This window comes from Poeciliopsis prolifica, unplaced genomic scaffold, assembly GCF_027474105.1.
Source record: "Poeciliopsis prolifica strain line A6 unplaced genomic scaffold, Auburn_PproV2 SCAFFOLD046, whole genome shotgun sequence".
Classification (NCBI taxonomy): domain Eukaryota; kingdom Metazoa; phylum Chordata; class Actinopteri; order Cyprinodontiformes; family Poeciliidae; genus Poeciliopsis; species Poeciliopsis prolifica.
Genome location: NW_026562421.1, coordinates 2,269,336 through 2,285,446, shown reverse-complemented (window position 1 = coordinate 2,285,446; position 16,111 = coordinate 2,269,336). Strand labels below are relative to the sequence as shown.

The 16,111-nt window shown below is 37.7% G+C and overlaps 2 protein-coding genes and 1 pseudogene across 2 annotated transcripts; all 3 read left to right on the top strand.

Moving 5' to 3' along the window:
* The first annotated feature begins 601 nt into the window (after positions 1-601).
* On the top strand, positions 602-1,972 carry LOC129377100 (P2Y purinoceptor 1-like; annotated as a pseudogene).
* Positions 1,973-4,839: 2,867 nt separating this feature from the next.
* LOC129377094 (P2Y purinoceptor 1-like) lies at positions 4,840-9,495 on the top strand. Its single transcript, XM_055056824.1, has 2 exons — positions 4,840-4,995; positions 7,667-9,495. Exons 1-2 carry the CDS (start codon positions 4,840-4,842, stop codon positions 8,510-8,512), a joined length of 1,002 nt encoding a protein of 333 aa, XP_054912799.1. The 3' UTR covers positions 8,513-9,495.
* A 1,012-nt stretch (positions 9,496-10,507) lies between these two features.
* LOC129377097 (P2Y purinoceptor 1-like) lies at positions 10,508-16,007 on the top strand. The gene has a single exon (XM_055056828.1). The coding sequence runs from the start codon at positions 14,052-14,054 to the stop codon at positions 15,048-15,050; it is 999 nt and encodes a 332-aa protein (XP_054912803.1). The 5' UTR covers positions 10,508-14,051; the 3' UTR covers positions 15,051-16,007.
* The last annotated feature ends 104 nt before the right edge of the window (positions 16,008-16,111 follow it).

Here is a 16,111-nt window from a genome sequence, read left to right as displayed (position 1 = left end):
CATTTTGTTCATTTTTTAATTTATATTTTAAACATGAGGAAATTAGGCCAGCTGCCAGAAGTTCACTTGTAGAACATGAACATGAACATGGACATGAACAGAATTAATTAATGATTCATTTTTCATGTTGGACTGATTGTGCATATTTCTTCAAACCAATGTTTTAGTAAAGAAAGTAGATGTTTTTTGTGGATTTCTCTAATTTTCTGAAGGTCCAAAGCATAAAACTCCCTCAGTATGACACTACCACCGCCTTGTTTCACAGTTGGCACAGTATTCTCAGAAGCTAAAGCTTCCATCTGACTTTACATCTTATTAATCTTCAGACTTTAATGCAACATAAGAACTAAAACTACAAAAATAAAATGAAATAAAATGAGGTTTTTATTGCCTTAGAAATGAAGAAATAACCTATAAATGATGTACTATTAAAAATAAACCACAAAACCTGATTTAATATTTTATAAAATAAAGAAATATTTAACATCATATTTAGACAATTCCCATATGATGTTCAGCATAATGTGTGAAAAACTAATCTTAGGTTCCTTTTTAATACAGTTTGTTTCACTTTTTTAAACAGTATCAGATCTCATGCATAATTCAACGAATGTGGTTTTCAAAAAAAAAAAATCCCCACCATGAACGTTATAAAACAGGAAGTGTCTGAACCATGTGCAGTGTATTTTAGCGTCTTTCTAAGAGCTGAACACTGGCACCAAGAAGAGGAACTCTCCTCAGCCCTTACAACAAATAATGAATCTCACATCTTGTCTTGAAGTCAGCTTTTCCTTTACGCTGATTTTCCTGCCTCCTGTCTTCATCTTTGTGTTCGTTTTTGGACTCATAGCGAATCTATGTGGACTTAACTCTTTGAGGCACAACTGGAAGAAGCTGGGGAACGTCAATGTCTTCATCCTCAACCTTGGAATTGCAGATATTTTGTATCTGCTCATGCTTCCTTTTCAGGTCGCTTACTACCTTAACGAGAGAAAATGGATCTTTGGAGAAGCTTTGTGCAAGGTGACAAGGTTCTGCTTCAACCTGAATTTATACTGCAGCATCGGGTTTCTCACCTGTATCAGCGTGTTCCGTTACCTGGCCATCGTCCATCCGATGAAAGTGATGGGGAGACTAACTGTGACTCGATTGGTTATCATCTCAGCTATTGTTTGGATTTTAGTGAGCATTCAAAGCCTACCAGACATGTTTCTTCTCCAAAAACACAAAACGACACTTTACTATGTTTTGACACAACTGGAAAAGAGCATGTCGAGGTCTACCTGCAGTACAGCCTCATCTGGACAATCACTGGATTCTGCATCCCGTCTCTCATTACGGTGGCCTGCTACGGACATGTGATCGTCTTCCTCTGCTACAAGGATAATGTTGACAAAGTCCTGAAGCAAAGAAGCTTAAAACTATCAATCATCTTGATTCTTCTCTTCTCCATCTGCTACATCCCCTACCATGTCCTCAAGAACTTCAACCTGTGGGCACGAGTTCTTTCCAAACAGGGAATTTGCTACGAATGGTTTAACAGAGTCTACATTGCTCAACGCATATGTCGCGGTCTTGTTTGCCTGAACAGCGCACTCAACCCTCTGGTTTATCTCCATGTAGACGAGGATATCTCTGCTCAGCTCAGGCAGTTGTGCCAGCGGACTCGGCAAGCTGCAAATCAGCTCTCTGCAAACACCCAAACTCTTTTCTCAAGCACATTCAGGAGTACACAAGCTAATTCCTGATGTAATTATGAGTTTAAATTGTTTGCTATATGTTTTTATGTAAATTACACATTATATTAAAAAAAATGGTTACCAGATTGTTTGTGGTTTGTGGGGGCAGTGGTAAATGCATTGCGTATTCAAGTGAGAAGCTTAACTGATATGTAAAAAACAGGATACAGAAGGTTTGAAATAAAATGGCTGAATCAAATCTGTTGCACATAGAAGACGTTTGTTATCTACCAGAGGACACTCAAGTAGTTTATAAATATAATTAACACTTTGCACAGAAAACAGGAAGGATGTCAACTGCTGTAATCAACTGGTGTCATCTACATTTTAACATCCTGGTGCTAACACTGAGTGATCACATTGGTGAAGATTACACAGACATGCAGGAATATCTAGAAAAAGTCATAAAAAGACAGAATTTATTTTCATGTTTTAAAATCTCGGCATCCAGAACATTAAGTCAAGTTTACATTTCAGCAATAAAGCAGTTCAAAGCAATTTACATGATAAAAATGTCTTATTTTGGAAAAAGCAAAATAAGTAAAAAAAAATAAATAAAAAATTCTGACTAAAGCAGTTATAGATCGAAGGCAGCTCTGAACAATTGGAGTTTAAGCTTTGGTTTAAGAGAGCTCAGTGTTTTAGCAATTTTGCTAATTTAAGAAACCAGAAGACCTGAGAGGCCTGGAAGGTTGAAACAACCACAAAAAATTATATGTTCAGTGATTTAAAGAAACAAAAGCGTTTCAACAAATGTTCTCTGAGTGATCGGGATCCAGTGTAAGGACTTTCCAAGGTTTAGTGAAAATGGAAGCAGCATCATCTCTGACGTTTTTAGGCAGACGTGTGAAGACACGTCTGCAAAGATAAATGCAACTAAATATAAACCCCTGGGTGAGGTTCACACATTACAAAAGACGTTAAACTGCAAAACACCGAATCTGACCAAGTATTTTAATCTAATTTCTAGTGTACATATCCTATTACAGTTGAAATAAGACAAAACTAACTAACAGGAATATTTTCAACAAGATAAAGAAGATTGTTTAGAGTAAATAATTCCTTAATAAAAAAAAAATGTTATAGTTCTATTGGCATGTACATTTACTTATAAGTACCAAGCCAACTTTTTCATCAGTATGAAGGAATTATTTACTTAAAACAAGCTCCTTTATCCTGCTAATAAGTTACTGTTAAGTTGGTTGCATCTTAATTCAAGAGTACTAAGCTACTTGTGCCTGAACTAGACAAAAAAACTTGGTAAGAGTGTTTTTGCAGTCTTTAATCTTTAAATATTTCGTTGGTGATAAAAGGTTGACTCTGTAATTATCTTTATGTGTCTCTGAAGGTTCACCGTTTATAGCTGTAATAACTGATATACATGATGTTCGTGTATAATACAAAAACAACCCCGCTTCAGCTTTACAGATTAGCATTTCAACATTTTCCAAATGACTCACAAACACGCAGCTGACGCTGACAAATCCAGCTATTTTTTCACAGTTGTATATTCTGAGTTTCAGGCCATGAAAAAAAAAGGAAAATTCAAACACCGGATTTAAAATTCAGCACAAGCAAATAAGAAAAGTCTTTAAAAAATTAAACCACGCTTTCTATTGATGGGGCTTTAAGGTCAGAGGGAAGGATTCAACCAGCAGCCCTGGCTCCAGAACCAGGCTCTGGAAGAAGAAGTCGCTTTAAAAGTCGTTTTTTGGAACTCACACATTACATTTTCCCTTGTACTGTTTGAAAATAGGACTTTACTTCTGTTTCTCAGTCTCAAACCTCTGTTAAAAAAACAAAGCAACCTTTATGGCTACAGTGACGAAGAAGGGAAGGTGCAAATGTGGCCACGGTGAACTCTGCAGCCTGCGTATAGACAACCATTCACACCTTACTGGTAACAAAGGAAGTTACTCTGCACGTCTCTTCTCGCATCTCTTGCATTTTTTTCATTTGAACTGTGATAGTCTGCTCATTTACTGTCATTATACTTACAACAATGGAAAAAATGTGAGTGTGCTCTTCTGGTGTGGTGCATGTCAGAAAACCACAATTGATGTTTTAAATGCAACTAGAAAAAATGCATGTGAAGTTAGAGTTACGAGGCTCTGGACTCTTTGTCTTTTTAGAGGCGTGAACGCTGTTGAACTTTCAATTTTGCACAGCCGCTAAAATTTGATGCTATGAAGTTAACCGGAAACAGCCTCGGCTGTAAACGGTCACCCTGCTCTGTTAATTTAATATTTGGAAGCTTGAACACACACAAACTGAATTTATTTCACTTGCCAATATTAAGATTTAAACTTCTGCTCTTTTGTACAGCAGGTCAGTTTGGTTATACGTTAATATCCTAGTATACAGTAGATTTACTTCATTGTTTCATGACTGCGTAGTGGCTTGAAATCAAAAAAATTATCCAAATAATGTGCAATTTATGCTAAAATAAAACAATTCTATTAAAAGGAAAATTAAAACTTCAATACTTCTGATTTATTTCGACATTCAGTTTTCTTTGGTAGAAGTGTATTAAATTCTGACAATCTGCCAGTGGAAATTTTATTTTATCTAATTTCAAATCTAATTTCATTGTGCATAGCCATCCTCATGTGACTCCACAACTTTGATTTTCTCCAATCATGAAGTAATCCTTTTAATACATGTTTGAAGTTATTGTGATATTGCAACACACATTTTGGTAACTTTCGATTAAAAATTATTTGTTCTTTCTGAGGAACAATAGCTGCAGTTTGATTTTGAAAAATGAATTACACAACAAGCTCATGCATGTAAAAATACTTGGTGATTCACTTTCTCTGTGACAGGGATACATGGGCAACTGCCAGATGCAGATCTAAAACCTGATTTGCTTCCCAGGAATTGAAGGCATCGCTTCGGTTGTAGAGCTGTTTAGCTTATGCTCTAAAAAGGTAGAGATATCTACAGATCTTTGACTTTCGAAACCTTTGGACCTGCTCCACACAACATATTATCTAACTTATATAGAATTCAAGGAATAAGATGTTCATGATGTTTTCGTTCTACTTTCATTTTGTGAGCGAAGACACAGAGCAGAAGGGCTAAAGTTTCTGGAGACGAAATGAATAACACTCACTGTCCTCAACCGGATAAGAAACTATTTGAGCAAACAGTCCTGCCTAGTCTTTACATCTTGGTATTTGTTGTTGGATTGGTCCTGAATGTATGGGGAATGAAGTCTTTGCTGCACAACTGGAAGAAACTTTGGAGTATTAACATTCTTGTTCTCAACCTTGGACTAGCAGATATGTTGTATTTGCTGACTCTCCCTTTCTCATTGTGTACCACCTTAAAGGAAACAAATGGATCTTTGGAGATGGATTCTGCAAGGTAATAAGATTCTGCTTCAACCTGAATTTATACGGCAGGTTATACGGTGGTTTTTTGTGCTAACATGCAAAATTAAAAAGGCTGTAATAAAAATACAAATTTTTCTCTACTTTTAACTAACCCCTCCAAAGCCTCACCACACCATAATGTCTTAGAGTGTTTAGGGTTGATGATTATTTTGCCAATTGTATTAAGTGAAAACTGTGGTAGATTAGCTGCTGTTGCTAGTAGCTAAGCTAACACAGGGTGGTTGAATAGCTAATTTAAACATTGCTCTACTGATAATTTGTCTGACATTATTTAGATGTAAACTACTGAATTGGATTAATGAGAAGTCTCCTACTGTAACTCAGTGATGTAAATAATTTTTAAAGATATTTCCAATAGAGGCTCAGTACAAGATTGAGAAACAATGATGATGGATTCATGAATATATGGTGACCTCTAGTGGAAACCTGCTCCGAATCTACAATATATTATCTAACTGATATATTATCTAACTATTATCAACAAAAAGTGTTGATTTTTGTTGATGACAAAAATCAATGACCTCAACATTGATATGTCAATGTTGCAATGGCAACTGATTCTGCTTGTAGCGCAGCCAACACAGAGAAATATGTTGCTTCGAGTTGTTCTTTAAAGTTCTTCTGCGCTATTTTCCCCTTTGCTGGGGAGAATTGCACTAAATTAATGATACGTAAATCTACAGGTTTTATTTAGTTCACTGAATTGATCTACTGCAGCAGCGCGGCGGTGGATGTAAATGAATAGCCTTTTTTATACCCTGCAGTGTTGTGCGCATGTGCGAAATCTCCAGATATAAACAATTTGTTGCAGGCCGTCCATAAAGTCACAAAACCACAAAGGACTGTATTATTTCCAACTCAAACGTTAGCTCGCTGTATAACCTGAGTGCAGGGATTTTAGGGGCCTTTGTTTCTGTTCTAGTTGCATTGACAACACAAGCCAAAAATAATTTTCTTTATAGTAATTATTTTATACATTGAGACAATATGGTACAAATCACAATATGTGCAACTACCCATTTGTTTATTGCTGTCACCTTTTATGTACTTGTGGTGAAGACCTTCTGGATTTCCAGGTTTAGGTTGGCCGACATGTCAACTTCCAATTCCAAACTCTGGGCGTGTTCTTTGTTTTGGCAAGTATTACTTTGACTTCGTAAATATGTCAACAATAACCCAGCTGAATATTTCAGCTGGTGATCGTCACCTCCACCAAGGTTTTTTATTTTTTTGTAGTTTCTAAAGAGAAACTACAAAAGTTAACCTGGGATGTTTGTGGTGTGATGTTACATCCCAGATTAACCGAAAAGAAAAACGTCATTATTGTTTGTGTTGGCTAGGTTTTGCTTCCTTTGTTGTATTAAAGCTCAGAACGAATAATCACTAAAAATATGATTTTGTTGGGCCAATAACCCAACAAAATTTGCCTTCGTTTCTCAAACTTTGTATTTTATGCACTCAATCAAAAAAGATTTGTGTCTGCAATGTTATTTAATTTTCAAGTTAGAATGTGAACGCCAACTCCACGGTGCATTCCTGTAGATTTTAACCTGAGTCTATGAAAAAAAAAAAAAAATTCAAACTAGCTGTTGGTCATTAATTTTATATAAGTGAAATAAATAAAAGAAGCAGCTAAAAATAGTGCGAAGCTAACTGATTTCCAACATGTAACATGTAATTTACAGTTCTTCACAAATTTGATTTTTGAATGATTACCCAGATCCAGTTGAATGTTAGAAAACTAGTGATTTTTTTTGTTTTTATTCATATGCTCAGTGACCAGACTGATTATTGTTAGCAGTATGAGCATTTCATCAGAGCTTTATATGCATTTTATGAACTTAAGCACTTAATAAGCTGGCTTACACATTGTGTGACTCTGAATTATGAAGAAGTAAGCTGTCTTGAGTGCTAATCAATACTTTATTAAAGGATCTCTCACTATCTTTGTTATATATACTAGGCCGGGGAATCCAAGTTGTGTTTGGTAAAGAGGATTTGAATTTCAATGTTGGGATTTTGAATTTTGTTTCCCCAATTTGGACTTCAGAAATTCATCTAAAAATGATTGATCACTCATAGATTTGTGTTTGTCATTCAGCCATAATGTGAAAGTTGCATAATCTTTGAAACGAATCTTCCTGGAATCCATTTTTGCCCGAACAAAGTTCTGGTATTTTACGTGCAATTACAAACCTGCTCCAAACTAAGCGTGTGATGACAAGACGCTTTCCTTGGAAAAGGTACTTAGCCTACGGCATGACAGAAATTCAAGGAGGAAGTCATTCAGGTTGCCTTCATTTACTTGACTTTCATTTTGTGAGCACCGCCTCAGAGGAGAAAGGCAGAACTGGCTTTCTTCTGGAAGACAAAATGAACACAGCCAACTGCATAACAAGACACAAGGACTTATTTGAAAATAAAGTCCTGCCTGCTCTTTACATTTTTGTACTCGCTGTCGGACTGCTGCTGAATGTATGGGGAATGAAGTCTTTGCTGCACAACTGGACGAAACTTCGAATTATTAACATTCTTGTTCTCAACCTTGGACTAGCAGATATGTTGTATCTGCTGACTCTCCCCTTTCTGATTGCGTACTATCTTACAGGAAGCAAATGGATGTTTGGAGATGGATTCTGCAAGGTAACAAGATTCTGCTTTAAACTGAATTTGTATGGCAGCATTGGATTCCTCACCTGTATCAGTGTGTACCGGTACCTGGCCATTGTCCATCCAATGAAAGTTAAGGGGAGACTGACTTCAACTCAATGTGTAGTCAGTTCAGTCATGGTGTGGATTTTTGTAAGTGTTCAAAGTATTCCAGACACGTTGTTCCCCAAACATTCAGAGAACGAGACTGAACAATGTTATGACACAACTGATTTGAAAAATGTGGAGAAATACCTGCACTACAGCCTCAGCTGGACGTTCATCGGTTTCTTCATCCCGTTTGTCATCACCGTGGGCTGCTATGGACATGTGACTCTTGTTGTCTGCCGCTCAAACACAATGAAAAAGGAACGGAAACAACAAGTCTTAAAACTGATGGTTTTATTGCTTTTTCTCTTCTCATTTTGTTATGCGCCCTACCATGTTTTCAAGAATCTCACCCTGTATTCCAGAGTTCAGTTTACCAGGGGGGTTTGCCCCTCGTGGGATTCTGAAGTGTTCATCGCACACCAGGCAAGTCGTGGCCTTGTGAGCCTGAACAGTGCTATTAACCCGCTGGTTTACTTAAATGTAAATAAGCATATGAGTGTTCAGTTGAAGCAGCTGTTGCATCAAGGTTCACAGAGTTTCAGACGTTTGTTCGAGTCCAGATCCAGTTCTACGCCGGTGCCACAGAATGAGGAAGAAGCTGTGAGTCCTTTATGAGAGAAGGTCTGTTTTTTTGCTGACTGTCAAGTGGGAAATTGTTGTGACATTCTTTTCACATTGTATTCATTGTATTAATCATACTTAACTGTCCCTGCTGCAATATCAGATAATATAATTTGGGAATGGAGAAAATCTCTTTTGAACACATTTGGTTGAATCATTTTTTTGTTTGTTTGTTTTCATCCACACATGATCAAAATTATGTATACCCCTACAGATTTATTCTTTCCTTCAAATGTTCATTATGAATACAGATTGTAATATAATGCAAAGATATTCAGACTAAACACAAATCAGTTTTTTGAATGATTCTATTTATCAAAACAAACACATCCTAAACTGAATAACCTGTTTGGTCTTGAGTTCCTTAGCTGCAGCAACCATAAAGTGTGGTGGCTGGATGTCTGGAAATGAGTCTTTTACGTCACTGTAAGAATTTTGGCTCATTCATCTCTTCATATTTGTTTTGATTCTGCTGCTGAAGGATCATTAGCCAGATTTTAGCACTTTAGGTTCCTCTGGACTTGATAAAGTGCTATTCAAATACCAGTAATTTACATTTACCACTCTAAATTCTCAGTTATTATTATTATTTTTTCAGATATTAAAGCTGGGTTGAGTTGCCTGCAGAATTCATTCCCTGCTACATAATTTAAGTGTGTTCAAGGTTAAACACACTTAAATGGAAAACACTCTTACATATGGAAAACTTGACAACAAGTTTTCCATATGTCACAACATAATCAGAAAAAATCAGTTCTGTAGAAATGGGCGTGACTTATACAGTTAGGGCCAGAAATATTTGGACAGTAACACAATATTTGTGAGTTGGGCTCTGCATGCCACCGCATTGGATTTGAAATGAAACCTCTACAACAAAATTCAAGTGCAGATTGTAACGTTTAATTTAAAGGGTTGAACAAAAATATCTGATAGAAAATGTAGGAATTTGTTTACAAACACTCCACATTTTAGGAGCTCAAAAGTAATTGGACATATAAACATAACCCAAACAAAAAAGTTTTTTCTCAATATTTTGTTGCGAATCCTTTGGAGGCAATCACTGCCTTAAGTCTGGAACCCATGGACATCACCAAACGCTGGGTTTCCTCCTTCTTAATGCTTTGCCAGGCCTTTACAGCCGCAGCCTTCAGGTCTTGCTTGTTAGTGGGTCTTTCCGTCTGAAGTCTGGATTTGAGCAAGTGAAATGCATGCTCAATTGGTTTAAGATCTGGTGATTGACTTGGCCATTGCAGAATATTCCACCTTTTTGCTCTCATGAACTCCTGGGTAGCTTTGGCTGTATGTTTGGGGTCATTATCCATCTGTACTGTGAAGCGCCGTCCGATCAACTTTGCAGCATTTGGCTGAATCTGGGCTGACAGTATATCCCGGTACACTTCAGAATTCATCCGGCTACTCTTGTCTGCTGTTATGTCATCAATAAATACAAGTGACCCAGTGCCATTGAAAGCCATGCATGCCCATGCCATCACGTTGCCTCCACCATGTTTTACAGAGGATGTGGTGTGCCTTGGATCATGTGCCGTTCCCTTTCTTCTCCAAACTTTTTTCTTCCCATCATTCTGGTACAGGTTGATCTTTGTCTCATCTGTCCATAGAATACTTTTCCAGAACTGGGCTGGCTTCTTGAGGTGTTTTTGGGCAAATTTAACTCTGGCCTGTCTATTTTGGAATGATGAATGGTTTGCATCTACATCTGAACCCTTTGTATTTGCTTTCATGGAGTCTTCTCTTTACTGTTGACTTAGAGACAGATAAACCTACTTCCCTGAGAGTGTTCTGGACTTCAGTTGATGTTGTGAACGGGTCCTTCTTCACCAAAGAAAGTATGCGGCGATCATCCACCACCATTGTCTTCCGTGGACGCCCAGGCCTTTTTGAGTTCCCAAGCTCACCAGTCAATTCCTTTTTCCTCAGAATGTACCAGACTGTTGATTTTGCTACTCCAAGCATGTCTGCCATCTCTCTGATGGATTTTTTTTTTTTTTCAGCCTCAGGATGTTCTGCTTCACCTCAATTGAGAGCTCCTTTGACCGCATGTTGTCTGGTCACAGCAACAGCTTCCAAATGCAAAACCACACACCTGGAAACAACCCCAGACCTTTTAACTACTTACTTGATTACAGGTTAACGAGGGAAAGGCCTTTTGAGTTACTTGCAGCCTTTAGAGTCCATTGTCCAATTACTTTTGGTCCCTTGAAAAAGAGGAGGCTCTGCATTACAGAGCTATGATTCCTAAACCCTTTCTCCAATTTGGATGTGGAAACTCTCATATTGCAGCTGGGAGTGTGCACTTTCAGCCCATATTATATATAAATTGTATTTCTGAACATATTTTTGTCAACAGCTAAAATAGCAAAACCTGTGTCACTGTCCAAATATTTCTGGCCCTAACTGTACCTGTCTGAACAGGCATTTACAGGTGGATGAAAGAATGAACTCACACACTGTTATTCTCAAACAGCACATATACACAGAATTAACACCATTTTTCTCCAAAATGTTCCATAAAAATGTGAATAATTCACCAAGGTGGTTCTGGAAACTTAAGGAAAGGCTACCGGAATAGAGGCTGCACCTGGCGCGTCGTGAGCCCCGCATATAAAGTGTGGCATATGAAAGATGTCAGGCTTTTTATCCGTCCAACTGATCAGCGTCACCGTGCATGTTTTAATCTGGCAGCTTTAAGTCCGTATAAAACTACTGTTTGACCAAATCTGTAAACGAAGATCAGGACGAAGATCAGGCTGCATTCTGATGGAGTGACAGAACCTCCCTCTGCCCTGCCGCATCATGACGGGTCGTCCCGCAAAGTCAAGGAGCCGCAGCGGAACATCCCGCTGCGCATCGCTGAAATTCACTGATTCAACGGGATCCGTCTATAATAAGTTTATTTAATGATGTTTCAAATCCATAATTGTAGTCAATGTGATAATATGGCTCCTATGTGCAGTTACCCGCTTCAGATGTTTAATTCTGCATAGTTTAAAAAATAAAAAATTACTTTGCCAATATTTGCCTGTAAATCTTAAAGCTGATGGCTCTACTGATTCTTCTGTTCTCGCTTTGTTATGCGCCCTACCATATTGTCAAAAACCTCAGCCTGTATTCCAGAGTTCTGCGTAAGCAGAGAACATGCCCCAAATGGGATTCTGGAGTCTTTATTGCGCGTTAGGCAAGCCGTGGTCTTGTGAGCCTGCACAATGCTCTTAACCCGCTGGTTTACCTGTGTCTATATGAGGAAATGGTTTCTCAGTTCAAGCAGCAGCTGCTGAGATGTCACCAGATTGTCAGTCTTCGGTTCAGTATGAAATCCAGCTCAAAGGCTGAACAAGAAGCTGGAAGTGCTTTATGACAGCAGTTCGTTTTTTGTTATAACTGGAACTGATCAGTTCCAGGCAAATAGTGGGAAGGAAGGGGGATGGTATGCAAGCGGAGGGGGATGCTTGAGCCCCTGCTCCCTTTATTTTTGGTATCCCCAGCACCCTTTCTTTAGTTTTTTTATGATAGAGGTCTGCTTGTGCATTCAACAATAGTATTTAGGTAACAATACCGCACAAATAAATTAGTCTGGCTGCCCTTGGACTAATAATGACTGACCCGGTTCTCGGTGCCTGTGCCTCCATGTCATTAGGACACCGCGCCCATGGTAAGGAGTAGGAGGGCGGAACTGTGGCCTCTAACTACCAAATTGTGGGCAAGAATATTTCTTTTCAGCAGACACTTATTTTTGAATAAAAACTTAGGTTTAAAGGTGAAGTTAGAATAAGCGTTACTATTTATTTTTATAAATTTTCTCGGGAAAAACCCTCGTCACCCACAAACACAGAGATGGTTCAGCTGCAGAGTTCACCTGATCAAATTAATCAGGCTAATTAATTAATAAGCCTGATCAATTTGATCAAGCTGCTCCAGTGCTGTCCCATCTAGACACACAAGAAACACAGAAACTGTGCAAAAGACATTTTGCTTTAAAGCTGAGAAGTCATTTACAATATTTACAGAATGCTACATATTTCATATTGTCACATTTTAATATCAGATCACCCAGGTCTTCTGATTCAAGTCTACTCTGCATCCCCAGAACCAAAACATAGAGAACCAACTTCAGTATTCCAGTAAACTCCAGAAGTTCCAAAACACAGTTCTTTTAAAACAGACTAAAAACCCACTTTGTTTAATAACAACTGAAACACTCCAGCGTTTCTCCCAGAAAACCTGGTTAGCTCAGTGGTTGCGGCGGTAAGGCGGCCCACTGTGTTTTTGTATTACAGGATACTGAGTTGACAGCCAATTAATTACATATTACAGGAAAACATCACCGTTGAAAGGCTATTTAAACCGACAACAATAGTCTTTCAAATAAAATAAAAAAATAAAGAAAATGCTGTTCAAATAAATATCCATTATTTGCAATTTTGTGTAATCCAAATTAAGTCAACAGCTCCAGAAGCCACATCAGGCTTTCAGAGTGCTGTGAGTTCAATCTTTGAGTTCGAGCTCTGTTGTTCACAAATACATCTCAGTAACTACAGTTGTCACTGATTGCTTTTTAGATTGGCCAATTAAATTATGCCCATTTCCCATAACTTACTAACTGGAGGGTCAGATTTTAGCTTTATCCCTTTCATTAAACTATGTCAATCAACAAACTATTTAACTAGAGTTTCAAAATTCAACTTTAGATGAGAAGGACCAAATGAAAGAAGAGAAGAGAATCGACCAAAAATGCTGGTTTTATTGGAGCTCCTAACTCAAACTGTTATATGATCAGTGTCCAAACATTTCATCAAATACATCAGAATGTTTCTTCAAAGACTTAAACGTGCTTCATTGTCAATTTAAACCTTGATTTATTATTATTTTCCAATTTGGTTTGATTTCACGTTAGCTCCTGCTAAAAGTGTCAGATCCTGCTAATGTTGTTTGCTATAGCTACTGTAGTAGCTCACAGGAATGTGATCTACATGGTGGATAGCTGGACACGCCTGTTTGTTTGAACAGATATGTTGTGAAAAACGGCACACAAAAATTATGAAGCAGTTTATTTCAATTCAGACATTTTGAGAGCTGCCTCATCAGCCTCCATAACCTTATCTACATTTTATTTCATTTTTACCTCTCTTTGTGAAACATTGTGAGACTGAGACCCTATTGGTCAATTATTCTTAGCATGTATTTTAGTTTTATTGTCAGTTTCACTGCAGACATGCATTAGGTGAACTATGTAAATTATTAGGTATTCCTTTTGGTTTATTTATCAGCTATATCTGACAAGAATGTTTACAAAAAAGACTTGTAGGTTGTGCTATAAAAAGATATCTTCACTTCTTGACAGGAAGAGCCCTGCGGAAATAGACTTATGATCGTTTTTATTTGAGCTGATGAAACTTGAACCTGAACTTGAGCTCAAAGAGGAAGATATTTAAGTTGTTTTCGTCGACTCCATCTTCATTTTGTGAGCAGAGCCTCAGAGGAGAAGGGCTGGACTGATTTGGATCTAGAAGACAAAATGAATACATCCAACTGCATTCAACCCAATAAGAAATTATTTGAACATACGATCCTGTCTGCTTTCTACATCTTGGTATTTGTTGTTGGATTGGTTCTGAATGTATGGGGAATGAAGTCTTTGCTGCACAACTGGAAGAAGCTTTGGAGTATTAATATTCTTGTTCTCAACCTTGGACTAGCAGATATTTTGTATTTGCTGACTCTCCCCTTTCTCATTGTGTACCACCTTAAAGGAAACAAATGGATCTTTGGAGATGGATTCTGCAAGGTAATAAGATTCTGCTTCAACCTGAATTTATATGGCAGCATCGGGTTCCTCACCTGTATAAGTGTGTTCCGGTACCTGGCCGTCGTCCATCCAACAAGAGCGATGGGGAGATTAACTCCGACTCACTCCATGGTCATCTCAACCGTGATTTGGATTCTGGTGGGTGTTCAAAGTCTTCCAGACATGTTCTACCCCAAAACATATCCAAACGGATCAAAATGCTTTGACACCACCTCTTATGAACATATGGAGAGTTACCTGGATTACACCATCGCATGGACAGTCATTGGATTCGGCATCCCTTTAGTCACCATTGTAGGCTGTTATGGACATGTGACTGTTGTTGTCTGCCGTTCAAACATGATGAAAAAAGACCAGAAAAGACGAATCTTAAAACTGATGGCTCTACTGATTCTTCTGTTCTCGCTTTGTTATGCACCCTACCATGTTTTCAAAAACCTCAGCCTGTATTCCAGAGTTCTGATTAATCAGGGAACATGCCCCAAATGGGATTCTGGAGTCTTTATTGCGCGTCAGGCAAGCCGTGGCCTTGTGAGCCTGCACAATGCTCTTAACCCGCTGGTTTACCTGTGTCTATATGAGGAAATGGTTTCTCAGATCAGGCAGCTGCTGACCGGGGGGCGCCAGATTTTCAGTCGTTGTTTCAAGTCGAAATCCAGCTCCGTGCCGGTACCGCAGACTGAGCAAGAAGTTGGAAGTGATTTATGACAGCAAGCAGTTTTTGTCATGAGTTAAATTGTAACAAATAATGTTATGTCAAAATGGTGAAATCCAGTTCAATATGCAATTTCTTTTTAACCCATTTATTGTCACAAGTATAACGTTTTTGAAAACATGTTTGACTCGCTGTAGTTCAGAAAATAAAATACTTTTTCTGGTTTATAGTTCATTGAAAGGCTTTTCAATCAAAAAAAAGGAAGTTCTTTCAACCTTCCACAACATTTATTTCTGACGAAGTGTATTTTTGTTTTTGTATGTGCATTGCATACTTCCTGTTTTATAACGTTCATAGTAAATTCTTCCAGGAAACCATGTTGGTTAGTTTAAGACATGCTTAATAATAGTATCAACCATGTCTTTCGTGATCTACAATGTTAAAAAGCAACCTAAGCCCTGCACACAAAATTGGTTTTGCATAGACTATGCTGAATGTCATAGAAATTTAAATTGAAGTCTAAATGAGATGTTAAAAAAATTTCTTGTATCATAAAAGAATGTATTGGGTTGTTTTATGTTGTTTTTTTTGTCATAAACATTACATAACATGGACTATTTTTTTGTCTGGAACATATTTGTTTTATGTGCGAACATTTACTTCTGCTACAATTGCATGTATAGCAGCAAAACTCACTTTTTAATTTTTCTTTTTTACATTTTAACCTTATATTTTTAATATCACCGTTGTATTGAAGAAAACAATTGTTAAGCATGGTTGTGGTAGCATCATAGAGAGATTATTGTTGCTGCTGGTACATTGGACCCTCTCAGAACGAAAGGAAATCTACAACAAATTCAAGTGTTTGTAGTTAAAATATTAGTTAAAACAAAAGTTTTACTGTGCATAACCTGTTCATCATGAAAAGGCTTCAAATCAATCTTTGAATGATTATGTTTATAATGACTATGTGTACATTTCAGGTCTTTGTCCTACATTATTTATACTTGTGTGGTGGGACCGGTGTGGTTCAATAGAACTATTTAAGACAAAATTGTAATAATTTATCCCCAAAAAGTTATCTTCAAGGCACACAGGCCGCTACATATGAGGC